Source organism: Herpailurus yagouaroundi, unplaced genomic scaffold, assembly GCF_014898765.1.
Source record: "Herpailurus yagouaroundi ecotype Mexico unplaced genomic scaffold, PumYag 198, whole genome shotgun sequence".
NCBI lineage: Eukaryota > Metazoa > Chordata > Mammalia > Carnivora > Felidae > Herpailurus > Herpailurus yagouaroundi.
In genome coordinates, this window is record NW_024412429.1 from 32985950 (window position 1) to 32999706 (window position 13757).

Here is a 13757-nt window from a genome sequence, read left to right on the forward strand (position 1 = left end):
AAAATAAAATAAAATAAAATAAAATAAAATAAAATAAAATAAAATAAAAAGATGGAAGTAGCAAAGTGGTGAGAGGTAGTGGAATTCTGGATAGTTTTAAAATGTAAAACCAAAAGGATTTACTGACTGGCTGGATGTGGATATGAGACAGAATTAATTCAAGGACAACTCTTTCTTTAAGGTTTTAGCCAAGCCCAGGAAAACAATGATGTTGCCATTTTCTAAGATGTAGGAATCTGTAACTCCAGCTAGTATAGAGGGCTAGGAATCAACAATTTTTGGATATGTTGAAATGAGGTAGGTTTGCTTGGCAGGCAGGAATTTGAGGTGAAATAAATTAATGTCAGTTGGGTTTTTTGCACCCATGGTCAGCTGCAAGGGTTCAGGTTGGGGTTTTGTCACATAAATCTGACTAAAGTAGGTGGCAAGGGAGCCAAGGGTGAATGTAAGAAAGTGTGGGCAAGTGGTAGCCGTGGGGATCTCAGCTGGGTAAGGAGGAAAGTGAGGACAGGCAGTGTGTTGAGGGACAGTGACATAGTGCTAGGGTCAGTGAAGTCATGGTTTTCAAAAGAGTGTGCAGTAAAGGTCACGTGATGCTCAGAGACTGAGGTGTGGAACTGAGTTTATAGAGAAACTGCAGTTATTGGTCGTGATAAGGTTTGGGATACAATCATGGAGGTCGGTGCCCGGAAAAGGAGAATAGGCAAAGTCATTGAAAAAGTGTGGTCAGGGCACTGAGAAGGCCGAGTATTAGCAGGTCAACAATTGGCTAGTGAAATCTCCAGTTGTATAATAGGAGAAGCGTCAAAGTGAATCTAGAGCTAAAATATTCCAAGAATGAAGGAAAGACCATGAGCTCTCTAGATGTTTGCTACAAGGGGGTTGGATGCATTTGCAAGCATGAGCTCTACTTTTGAGAGTTGGTAGGGAGGAGGGAGAGGCAGTGATCTCATGCTGCAGGGTGACCCCATTTCCACCTGTAGGCCAGAGCAGCTAGGGAAGGAGAACTTACGAAGGCTCATGGGTCCCCCAGGGGGGCTGGGTTTCAGCACAGAAGTAGCTTGATGATGACCACAGAGCAAGTGCTGGTTTTCGATACTCTGTTTACCCTCAGGAACAGTTGTTAGATGTTTAGTACCGCATTGGCCATTGGAGCCCGCAGACTAAATAGTACACTTCGGGGGTAACCAGGTAGACCTGGGGCTGTGTTGTAGTGAAGAAGATCCAGTTTCTTTTCAAATATTTGTGTGTCATTTGGATCATTTGAGAAATAGTGCAGGGAAGAGTTACAGCCAATTTAACAAAAATGTTGACTTCACCCGCATACTACTAACGTTAACATTTGAATAGTGAACATGGTTGATCTTACGTCGAATGAAGTCTTGTGACGTGTGCAGCCCTCTTACTGGGGCATCAGCACCCGTCTAGCAGTTTTGCATGTCTGTATGTCTGTTTTCTTTTAAAGATAGCATAGAAGCCAACGTGGAAAACGCGGAGGTGCACGTTCAGCAAGCAAACCAGCAGCTGTCAAGAGCAGCAGAATATCAGGTAATATTTACTGCAGTAAATTACCTCATAACTTTGAGTTTCAGCTCTGTGTGTGTGAGAGAGAGAGAGATCGAGAGATCAGTCGGGTGTAAAGTAGCTGGAGATGTTCAAGTTTAAAATCCCATGGAAGACAGGTCAGATACCTGGTCAGTATAAAAAATAGCCTGTCTGTTCCCAGGGCTGAACCAGAATTGTGGCCCACAGGGATAGGAAATTCAGTGTTTAGAGTCCTGAGGGGAGCAGGAGATACCTCTAGGCATTTCTCACAGCTGGTGATCTCTGATGCCAGCCCTCACCCTTTGTTTCTCTCACTCTTTCCTTTCAGCTTTTTTTTTTTTTTTTTTTTTTGGTCCATGACTTTCTGCACCAAAGAGACAAAGATCTTTGTTCTAGAGAGTTCTCTTAATTCCTATGGCAATATATTCACTTGGAGTGCCCCTGATCACTAGGTATTCTGTCTACATTCAGCAGACCCTTCAGGAATGAATTGATCTCTTATGTGAATCAGGTTAATACAGGGAGTCCCCTCTATATGTGACAAACAAAGTATGTGAAAGTACTCCACCAACATTAGGACCATGAGCTATTCATATAGCTTATGATATGAAGACAATAAGGATAAGGCCCTTTTAAAACTCCCCTTTTTGTCGTTGTTTATAATTATTTTCTCAGACCTTATTGCCTTCTTATAAAATATCTAAGATATCGTCACCATCTTAGGTATTTTCAGTTGCTTTTCACTTTTGTTACTAACCCCAGAAGTTTCCTTTCGTTGCAGTGCCGTTTTTCACTAGACAAACCACTGCATCCTTGGTGATACATTGAGAACAATGAAACTCTATAGAAATTGCTGAGTTACAGCCCGTTGTATTCAGTGATGCAGTAACTGTCACTCACCTTTACCTTCTGTGGGCCAGTGATTCAGGTGTGTGGCTCAGCAGAATTAATGTCACAGACTGGAGGTATCATTCATAAAGAGTCGAACACACCCACATAGCACAGATGCTAGGTTACAACTGCTCAAAACATAGCGGTTAGCAGGATGTATCAGTAACTAGGCTTACCTGCCATGTTGTTTTGCTTTTGGATTTTGGAGGGGTGTAGATATGTCTCCCAAGTTTTACTTCCCCCTTGCTCGGGGAAGGGCCAGCCTACCTCCACCCTGGGGAAAAGGAGCACATCTTCCCAGTCTTCTCACCTCCGGATCTGGAGCTGCCCCATACTTAACCCCACGGGCCCTGGAGGGAAAAGGAAAGAGCCATGCAGCACAAGCACTGGGGAGAAAAGCAGCTTCCCTCCAGTTCTCTTTGGAGGCCTCGGTATTAAAGTCATGTCTCTGCAAAATACGGCACTTCTCAATAGTGTGGGTGAACCCTGAGTGGAAGGGCAGCTGATAGAGGCTCTTATCGCTGCAGTACCCTACCCCCCACCCCACGCTAGCGAGGGTGCCTTGGGCGCAGATGTCCTGTAGTGGGGAGCCTGTGATTGTTCTTAAAGGTGTATTATACTTGTGTCTGTGGTGCTCACGTGGAGTCTGGGGAAAATACATAGGCAGGATGCTACTGAAACTTCAGAGAAATCGTGCTTCATTTATGAGGAATATTCAGTTGAAAAAGTTGCTGACTATGTGGTATACGGAAAGTCATTATAGTTTTCAGGAGAATTTCACAGAAACCTATCTTTCTGGAAATTTTATGGTACTCCTAGTCGACACAAAGAAAATTTACAGATTTTTTTACTTTGTAAGAAAAAGGATTCCTGCATGTTGCTGTGAGATACGCAAGCCATTAAAGAAATCTGGAAATCTACAGCTGGGCCAGACATGAAGAACGGAACAAAACTTTTAACCTTTGTATTTTAAATGACTGTATTAGAACTTTTTAGCTGTTTGGTTTTTATTTGTATGTTGAGATTTTTCATGCAGCTTCTGTTGATATTGAAGAATGGGAATTTTGGAAACTAATACTTCAGGAAAAATTGCCAAGCATTCATGTTTGTTGATATTTTCAGAGAACTCATTTTGAAGAGCAACTCTTTGATAAAAATTTTAAAATGTGTAAGCTTTTAAGCTGTTCTTAGTTTTTACACATAGGTAACCTCAGTCTTTTGATTAAGTCAGTAACCTATTTGTCTGCGTCTCTTTTTTAAGCCCAGAAAAATGACCGATAAAGGTTGAATGATTAGCCCCTGAATTAAACCACTAATTTAAGGAGACTATTTTTTGAAAGAATAGTGCCATTTGTATTTGAAGAGATTTTGGAGAAGCAAAAAAGTATAGCCAAAAATCTGAGGGCAGTTAATTACTATGGTTTTACTCTAGAAATGAACCATATGATTTTTCAGTTGCTATAGAGATGCTCCCCTACACATATAAACATGTTTTTTTGTTTTTGCATCTGTAGCGCAAATCCAGAAAAACCCTGTGCATCATCATTTTTATCATTGTCATCGGACTTGTAATTCTCGGTCTCATCATATGGAGAGTGAAAGGCTGAATTATAAAGGAGCACACTGTTGCACTACATTCTCTAAATTATGTACGAAGATTCCTGTAATCATTTTTTTTATTATTATTATTATTCTAAAGCTACTGCATAAAGGATGGCTCCCATACTTTGTTATTTTTATTTGGCAGGGGGAAGTTTCTTTTAGATTCAATCTGATATTTTCTAATACTGAAAGTTTTTCTTGGTATCACTGCTGGCATAACTTCTGTGCATTTCAATCTAGTAACTCTGAGGTTTTGTCCACGATGTATATGCCTTTCATTTATAATTTATTTGCCCTGTTGACTTAGCTTTTGGAATCAGTAAATTTAAAGGTGTGTGTGTGTGTGTGTGTGTGTGTGTGTGTGTGTGTGTGTGTTCGTGTTCTGTGTGCATCTGTCTCTGTCACAGAGTGACATGCACCCAGATTTGTGTGACTTCAATTAAAAATCTCAAATTTAATTTTGATATGGGCCAGCAGAGGAAATATTCTCAGTAACGCAGGGAAAATTAACCCACCTGTTTGTGGTGGTTTGTTTTCTTTCGTTTTCTGGTTCATAACAGCACAGATTATCTAACTTTTATTGTTGGTTTTCTCTTAAGACCTTCGTTTACTCTAAATGAAATCAGTGAGTAATTTCCTAGAATATCTCATCCTCCTGATGTGTATATATTAAACACTTGCTGTAGATTGCCTAGTAAAATACTAAGGATAATTGTTTTTGCATAGGACCTGTTTAAGTCTGATGTTTGCTGGGGTGTGTGTAGTCACTATAAATGTTAAATGTAATTTGGAGGAAGAGTATGAAAAATCAGTTCATACTATGTTAGAAATCTGGAGATACAACTTGTTATTCTGCTGTGTACTTCCACAGCTATTAGGATGGAAAATTAATTACCTTCCCTGAAATCCTTCAGAATTATGGCTACATGTATATCCTTGGGTCAGAATTACTTTTGGGGAGCAACTTTCCCAGAATTATTGTTTTTTGAGCACTAACACTTAAAATTTAGTGTTTACCTTGCATACCATTTTGTACCATCCTCCATTAGAAAACAGTTTGGATGTTTGCCAATTAATCACTTGCCTTTTTAAATCAATGTTGTTTTGATGCACTAATCTGAATACTGTAAAGAAGTTTGTCTTAGTTCATAGTTTGTATTTTATAACAATGTTCTTATATAGCAGTTTGATAGTGAAGTCAGTGTTTTACATGGCAAGCTATGAGACTCCAAATGGGAACAAATAAAATATTAAGTAAAGCGTGTCTTTGCAACCAGAATAAAGATGATTTTAAAAGTGTCTGGATAGTTCTACTGTGTGAGGACTCTGCTTTGGTGGGACCAGCACTTGACATAACCACACAGCAGCCCTTCTGTCTTTCTGGAGTACCAGTTTACTCAAAGTGTTTTATTTTGGCAACCTTAAAAGTTTTGCTACTAGTAGGAGCTGCCTTGCGTGTCAGCAAAACTCCCATTGTTTTCCTACAGGAGACTGTAGAAAACGTTCTTGCGAGTGAGTGATTAGAAGCTTTGAGACTGTTTCCCAAATCAGCTTGCTTTAGTGAACAAGATGGGCTATGCAGGGGAATTCGTACAAATACTACCTGATCTGAGGTCAGTGCAAGCCCACCAGACCTGCTTGAACATGAAAGAAGTGTGCTGTTTCGGGTGAGAAGCCAGTATCTTACAGCTACATAAGACTCCCAATGGCTCCCACAAGTCAGCTCAATTTTTTGCCAGGGTTGTACTTGATAAAATGTTCATTCTCATATAAGCACATTGACTTATTCTGTTCACTTCATGGTTAGTTCCCAGTGATAGCAAAAGTACTTAATATTTTTTGAATGGTTTTAGCACCTTCATTTAAAGTAATATTTTATAAATTATTTTAACTGGGACACAGATCAGTGATTAAAAACAGGAACTTTAGTGGCTTGCATTCTTTTGAGACATACTCACTTTGAGGGAAAATTTTACCCCAGAATGCTTGTAACACAAAGAATAGTCTCGCTTTGAAAATATAAAACAAAAAACATAGTACAATAATAGCAAAGATTTTCAGGTTCTTGAAGTTTCCTTTAGGTTAGTTTTACAATCGCTTTGGAAGGTGAAGCTTACACTGTGGACAATAAAATGGGAGTAGCTGGTACGACTGTCTACATATTTGAATCTGAGTCCAACTGAGTCTGAAACTGAAGAAGCTTCCTCATCAGGTGACACATCCTGTTCATTTTAACGTCCTCCAAAGACATTGTCGAGCAACGCAGATTGAGATTAACCAGCCTCTGTGCTTACATTGAGCGACAGTGTGGCATAAAGTGTTTGTTGTACCGGCCATTAAGTACGAACGTGTTTGGGTTTTACACAGTGGTTGGTGGCAAAGGAATAACGCGTGCCATCGCAGCGTAAAGCAGCTTGTCTTTAGTGGGCATGGGATCAACTCTAGAAAAGTACACATGTGGGCACAGATGGGGCTTGGCTGAAGACTGCAAACCACGAAGGCAGGCAGCGTCTGGAGTCAGGCCCCCGGAGCACCCCGCGGGCCCAGCAACGGCATCTGCGTCGTGGACAGAACGCTGCACTTGGAAGAAGGCTGCCCCTGGATCCTTCACGGTCTTTGCTGCTTTTTTTTTTTTTTTTTAATGTAGAATTTTGTACACACAAAAGCAGCATTTTGAATTTTTTTTTTTTCAACGTTTATTTATTTTTGGGACAGAGAGAGAGCATGAACGGGGGAGGGGCAGAGAGAGAGGGAGACACAGAATCGGAAGCAGGCTCCAGGCTCTGAGGCATCAGCCCAGAGCCCGACGCGGGGCTCGAACTCAGGGACCGCGAGATCGTGAGCTGGCTGAAGTCGGACGCTCAACCGACTGCGCCACCCAGGCGCCCCAAAAGCAGCATTTTGAATATCAACCTTTTTGGGCAAGTTTATAATGAAACGTGATTTTTGAAGACCTTTTGTTCCACAAAATCAGTCTGTGGTTTAGCAAGAAAAGTGTGGAATAGCATTTCTAGTTGCTGTAATGTTTTGTTTCTTCATGTAGAAAAAAGAACACAATAAAAGATAAAACCTGTATAAAGAAAAGAGTCCTTGTCCACCTTAATAGTAAAGAACAATTTACAAGGGCAATGTATTCAGGATTTACTTTCTTTTTTTTTTTAAGTCAGAAATGACTACTGTTTATACATTACCAGGTTGCTGCAAAAAAAAAAAATAAATAAAAAATAAATTAAAATGGGATTTAGTTGTTTGGGCAAGTTATGAGTTAAGTGACATTTTTGGTTCGTTTAAAGATAATGAAAAATTCTCATTACCGGTAAAGAACATCATCAGGCAGCCTCCTTTCCCAGAAAAAAAAAAAAAAAAAAAAAAAAAAAAAAAGATCGTTTGTGTATTTTCATGATTCACTTAAGAAAATGAAACCCTGCCCTGTGGATCCCAGACCTCTTCCGTCCACCATAAGGTTTGAACAGCCTGATGTCTCAAGCAAGCAAACACTTAGCAAAATTTTCACCAGCAGGAGCCCGAAAAGAGCTACACTATATACAACTTCTTTGACAGAATGCAACGATATCTTCTCCTGTTAACCCGTTTTCTCATAATTCAAATGCATCAAAATGGCCATTTTAATCCTACGTTTTGGCACTTACTTGGTTAACAGAAAATTACATGATATCTTTTTCTCCAAATAATCCTCATCTTAAGTGCAGAAATAGAACTAAATAACTGACCCACTAGACAGATTTTTATAGACACCACTGCTTCTGGCAGATTTTTAAGAGGTTGGTCACTTAATTACTCAGAGTGGGATTCCTGTAGGTTTTGTGTAGCGATGGCATTTCTCCTTCAAATGTAAGTGGTGGAAGGCAAAACCAGATTTCCTGTGCAGTCGTTACGTGCATAACACCCCTACTTGTTTGAGAGGGAGTCTGCTAGAACTGAACTGAGTCTTTAAATAAACTTGAAAGGGCACTAATTCCCACTCTGGCAAACCCAAAGTACAGATTTTTAAGTGTTTACTGTAAGTACTGCTAAACAGTAGTTGCTAACTCCGAAACCTGTTAGCATCAGTGGAAAACTTAGAAATGCAGCTGGTTATCCTCAGTGAGGATTTACTGGTACGAGTTTCAGTTTCTGACACCTTCTGAAAGTTGCATACCACAGTGTAATGGCAGGTCTGATACACCGAAGCCAGAGCAGGTAAAGAGAACCAAGTTTACATCTCTAGAAATGAGAGATTTAACCCAAGACCAAGATACAAGCTTTTAGTAACTTGCATAGCCGAAGACCACTGATCATGAAAAGCTTTCGAATCAAGGCAGATTCTAGAAATAAACAGCCAAAGTATAATGTAGTGGAGAATATTGTATTTTATTTCATTCCTCCAAACCCAGGTGCTGTGGTCATTTTAAATTCATTTAAAGGCGTTCTCAGTGTGCCTGACCACATCTGACCTATTTTCAGTGCCAGACTTAATGTTATAAGCTCCCTAAAGGTTACCATAACCTTTTAAGATTTAATTACTACTTTGTGGTGGGGAGGATGCCACAATTCAATAAGGTAACCATCATATATCATTTAAATTCGTTCTATCTTGGATGCAGTAAGATAGCATTTATTCTAAATCTGGACTTCCCAGTTGTGTCTTTTCCCGATCTATGATCAAATATAGCTCTTAGTAATTGAGAAATTTTTTATGTTACATTAAACTCCTCAAGCCTGGAATGGAGGCAACTGACCAATACGTTGCTTTGGAATGGCATGGACGTTGAAAATGAAGAGGCCATTCTATACAATGTAAAACATGTTTAATGCTACTATTTTATTAGCATGCTTTCGTTTTGAGATAACTAGTTGTAAAAAAAAGAAAAAAAAACAGTACAGAGATCCCTCTCATGTACCCTCCACCCAGTTTACCCCGTGGTAACTGTGCAAAACTATACTATCACACCCAGGATAATAGCATTCATAAAGTCAATGTGTAGAAAATTTCCATTTACAACATTCAAACACAAAAACGCCTCCTGTTGCCCTTTTAAAGCCACACCCACTTTGCTCCCGCCCCCACCTGCTCCTTCCAACCATAATCTGTCCTCTACCTTTATAATTCTGTTATTTCGATATTATATAATTGGAATATTACAGTAGGTAACGCTTTGGGATTAGCTCTTTTCACTCAGCATGATTCTCTTAGAGATTCACACTGCTTATTTTGTGGGTCAAGTGCATCTGATAGTTCCTTCCTATTTTGGTATTGAGTAGTGTTCCATGGTATGGATGTATCACAGTGTGTTTAGCCATTTACCAGCTGAAGGATCTCTGGTCAGTTTGAGCTGTTACGAATAAAGTTGCTATGTTCATTTGTATACAGGTTTTTGTATAAACATCGTCTTCATTTTCCTAGGATAAATGCCCAGCAGTGAAATCACTGAGTCATATATGGTAATTGAATGTTTAGTATTTAAGAAATGATCAAACTGTTTGCCAGAGTGGCTGTAACCAGTTTACATTCCCACCAGCAATGTTTGAATGACCCAGTTTCCTCACTTCCTCATGGGCATTTGGTGATGTCACTGATTTTTATTTTAGCTATTCTGATAGGTGTGTGGTGATCTGGTGGTTTTATTTTATACTTCACCAAAGGCTGATCATATTGAACATCTTTTCATGTGCTTCTTGGTGCCTGTATTTCTTCTTCCGTGATGTTTCTTCATCACTCTTTTTCTAATTGGGTTATTTTTTTTGTTTTTACTGTTGAGTTTTGAGTGTTTTTTTAATAATTTTTTTTAAAGTTTATTTATTTATTTTGAGAGAGTGTGACCGAGGAGGGGCGGGGGGAGAGAGAGAGAGAGAGAGAGAGAGAGAGAGAGAGAGAGAGAAAATTTTAAGCAGGCTCCATGCTTAGCACAGAGCCCGGCATAGGGCTGGATCCCACAACCCTGGGATCATGACTTGAGCTGAAATCAAGAGTTTGGCACTCAACCAGCTAAGCCACCCTGGGCCCCTGTTTTTCTTTAAAAATATATTCTAGGGGCGCCTGGGTGGCTCAGTCGGTTGGACGTCCGACTTCAGCTCAGGTCATGATCGCGCGGTCTGTGAGTTCGAGCCCCGCGTCAGGCTCTGTGCTGACAGCTCAGAGCCTGGAGCCTGTTTCAGATTCTGTGTCTCCCTCTCTCATTGACCTTCCCCCGTTCATGCTCTGTCTCTCTCTGTCTCAAAAATAAAGAAACATTAAAAATAATTTTTTTAGATATATTCTAGATACTAGTCCTTTGTCCAATACCTAAATTGGTTTGCAAATATTTCCTCTCACTCTGTAGCTTGTCTTCCTCTTAATGGGGTCTTTCACAGAGCAAAGGTTTTTAATTTTGATGAAGTCTAGTTTATCAGTTTTCTCTTTATGGATCATGTTTTTGTTATCACGAACTCTAGCCCTAGATCACAAAGACTTTCTCTTTTGTGTTCTTCTCTAAAAGTTCTGTAGTCTTACATTTTACTTTTAAGTCCATGATCCATGTAGAATTAATTTTGCATGAAATGTGAAACATTTAGGACTTTTTTTTTTTTTTTTGCCTTTGGATATTCAGTTATTCCAACACCATATTTGTTGTAAAGGCTGTGTTTCCTCCACTGAACGGCTTTTGCTCTATCACAACCAAACTGGACAGAAATCAGATGGGCATATTTTGTGTGGGTCTATATGTGGGTTGTCTATTATATTCTATCAATCTATGTGTCTATACCTCCAATGCCAGACAGGATTGATTATTCTACTTAAAAAGGCTTGCAACCAAGTAGACAGCTTGCTTCTACTTTAGTTTTCTTTTTCAAAATTGGTCTAGAACTTTATTGTCTTTCCATAAAAATGTAGGATAACCTTATCTATGTCTCCACAATATCTTACTGGGATTTTGATAAGAACTAAGTTAAACCTATGTATCAATTTAGGAAATTTGGCATTTCACTATGCTGTGTTTTCCAGTCCATGATCACAAGATGTCTCTCCATTTATTTAGATCTTCTTTGATTTCTTTAGTCAGTATTGTGTAGTTTTCAGCATATTCAATTCTATCTATGCTTTTATTAGGTTTACACCTAAGCATTTTATTTGTTTGAGAGATTATAAGTGATACTGTGTTTTTGATCCCCGTATTAACATGTTTATTGCAAGTATATATACAATTGATTTTTGTATGTTTATCTTGTATCCCGAGACCGTGCTGAATTCGCTTATTAGTTTGAGGAGGATTTTGTAGATTCTTTGGGATATTTTACATAGACAGTCATGCCATCTGCAAATAGCAATAGTTTCATTTCCTTCTTTCTGAACTGTATGCCTTTTATTTCGTTTCTTTGCCTAATGCAGTGCCTAGAACTTCCAGCACTATTTTTGAATAAGAGAGATACCGTTGCCCTATTCCAAATCTCAGGAAAGGATTTAATGTTTCACTATTAAATATAACGTTAGCTGTACGTTTCTTGTAGGTGCTCTTAATCAAGTTGAGGAAGTGCCCTTTTATTCCTGTTTTTCTGAGAGTTTTTCTTTTCATGAATTAGTGTTAAATTTTGTCAGATTTTTTTTTCTGCATCAGTTGATGTGATAAAGTGATTTTTTCCCTTTAGCCTGTAAATATGGTAGATACATTGAGTTTTGAATGTTGAACTAACCTTGCATCCCTGAAATAAACCCCACTTGGTCATGGTTCTAAAATTTCTGGCCTTTGCCAGAAAAAACGCATGCTGATCTCTGGAAAATAAAACTGTGATATAATAGAGAGGGTCCAGTGAAACTTAGCTAAAAGTTAGTTTCTTAAAAATACATACACACACAATATCTTACTGGGATTTTGATAAGAATTATGTTAAATTTGTATATCAATTTGGGGAAATTTGACATTTTACTATGCTGAGGCTGCCTGTCCATGATCACAAGATGTCTCTTCATTTATTTAGATCTTCTTTGATTTCTTTAGTCAGTATTGTGTAGTTTTCAGCATATATATATATATATATATATATATATATATATATACACACACACACATATATTAACTGGTGAAACTGATGAAGAAAAAACAGAGACATAAAAATATTAGGAATGAGGGCCACTTGGGTGGCTTACTTGGTTAAGCGTCCGACTCTAGCTCAAGTTATGATCTCACAGTTCCTGAGTTTGAGCCTCACATCAGGCTCTGCACTGACAGTGTGGAGCCTGCTTGGGATTCTCTCTCCCTCGCTCTCTCTGTCCTTCTGCTCATGCACTCTCTCAAAATAAATAAACTTTAAAATATATATGTGTTAGGAATGAAAATAGAGATGAAGAAATAAACACAGGAGAGATTTAAAAAATAAGAGGGAACCATAAACAACTTTCTACCAATACGCTACAAAAAAGGTAAAATGAATAATTTATATGAAAAATGCAAATTACCAAAATTGACTACTTCTTTTTTTTTTTTTAATTTTTTTTTCAACGTTTATTTATTTTTGGGACAGAGAGAGACAGAGCATGAACGGGCGAGGGGCAGAGAGAGAGGGAGACACAGAATCGGAAACAGGCTCCAGGCTCTGAGCCATCAGCCCAGAGCCTGACGCGGGGCTCGAACTCACGGACCGCGAGATCGTGACCTGGCTGAAGTTGGACGCTTAACCGACCGCGCAACCCAGGTGCCCCCGGAAACCAGAAATCTTTTAATGTATGAAAGTAGTTCCAGGTCAGTAAATTCTGATGGTTACTCTAAGCAGTGAATGAAAATCATCTCTGAAGAAAAGCCTTTCTAATTAATGCTTCTGGATTAATTAATCAAGCACACAGGGAAATAAGCCATTTTGATTGAGAAACAGATTTATATACTAAAGCAATTTAGATATGAGAATTAGCAGGAATGGGATGCCATGAAATACTTAAATAACTGTGAATTAAAGTGATATGTAATAAGAAATATGTAAAAAGAAAAGGCAGACCATGAAAAGAGCCAAACAGATAATGAAATATCATTATTGAAATACATAACTCAATGAATAGTTTAGTAACATATTAGTTATAGCTAAAGGAATCACTAATTAACTGAGGAAATAACACATATCGTACCAAAGACAGATGAGGAGAGAGAAAATAAAAACAATAGATTATGAAAACTGAAAGACTGAGATATCTGACATATGTCTAACTGGAGTCTCAAAGAGCAAAAAAACCCAAACAAATCCTAGAGTTGAGAATACAATAACTGAACTGAGGAATTCAATAGAGAGTTTCCAAAGTGGACTCGACTAGGCGGGAGAAGGAATCAACAACCTGGAGGATAGGATATTGGAAATTACCCAGAGGAGCAAAAAGAATAACAATGAAAAAGCATGAAGAAAGCCTATGGGAATTAGGGAATATAATGAATAGAAATAATATTCTCGGGGTACTTGGGTGGCTCAGGTTAAGCAGCTAACTTAGGCTCAGGTCATGATCTCACGGTTCCTGAGTTTGGGCCCCGCGTCGGGCTCTGTGCTGACAGCCCAGATCCTGGAGCCTGCTTCAGACTCTGTGTCTCCCTCTCTCTCTGCCCCTCCCCTGCTCATGGTCTCTCTCTCTCTCTCTCTGTCTCTCTCTTTCTCAAAAATAAATAAATATTAAAAAAAAAAGAAATATTCTCATTATGGGAATTCCAGAAGGAAAAAAAAAAGAAAGGGACAAAAAACATATTTAAAGCAATATGGCTGAAAACTTC

At 38.8% G+C, this 13757-nt stretch overlaps 1 protein-coding gene across 2 annotated transcripts in view; it reads left to right on the forward strand.

Annotated features, from left to right (window-relative positions):
- The window catches only part of STX7 (syntaxin 7), a 46146-nt gene extending 40801 nt beyond the window's left edge, over positions 1-5345 (forward strand). The window contains exons 9-10 of one of the 2 annotated variants that reach the window (XM_040449177.1): positions 1466-1548; positions 3951-5345. In XM_040449177.1, the coding sequence (XP_040305111.1) occupies positions 1466-1548; positions 3951-4043 (176 nt within the window). In that variant the 3' untranslated portion in view covers positions 4044-5345. Of the gene's footprint in view, positions 1-1465; positions 1549-3295; positions 3931-3950 lie in introns of those variants that run through there. The other variant, XM_040449178.1, reaches the window with a different exon arrangement.
- The last annotated feature ends 8412 nt before the right edge of the window (positions 5346-13757 follow it).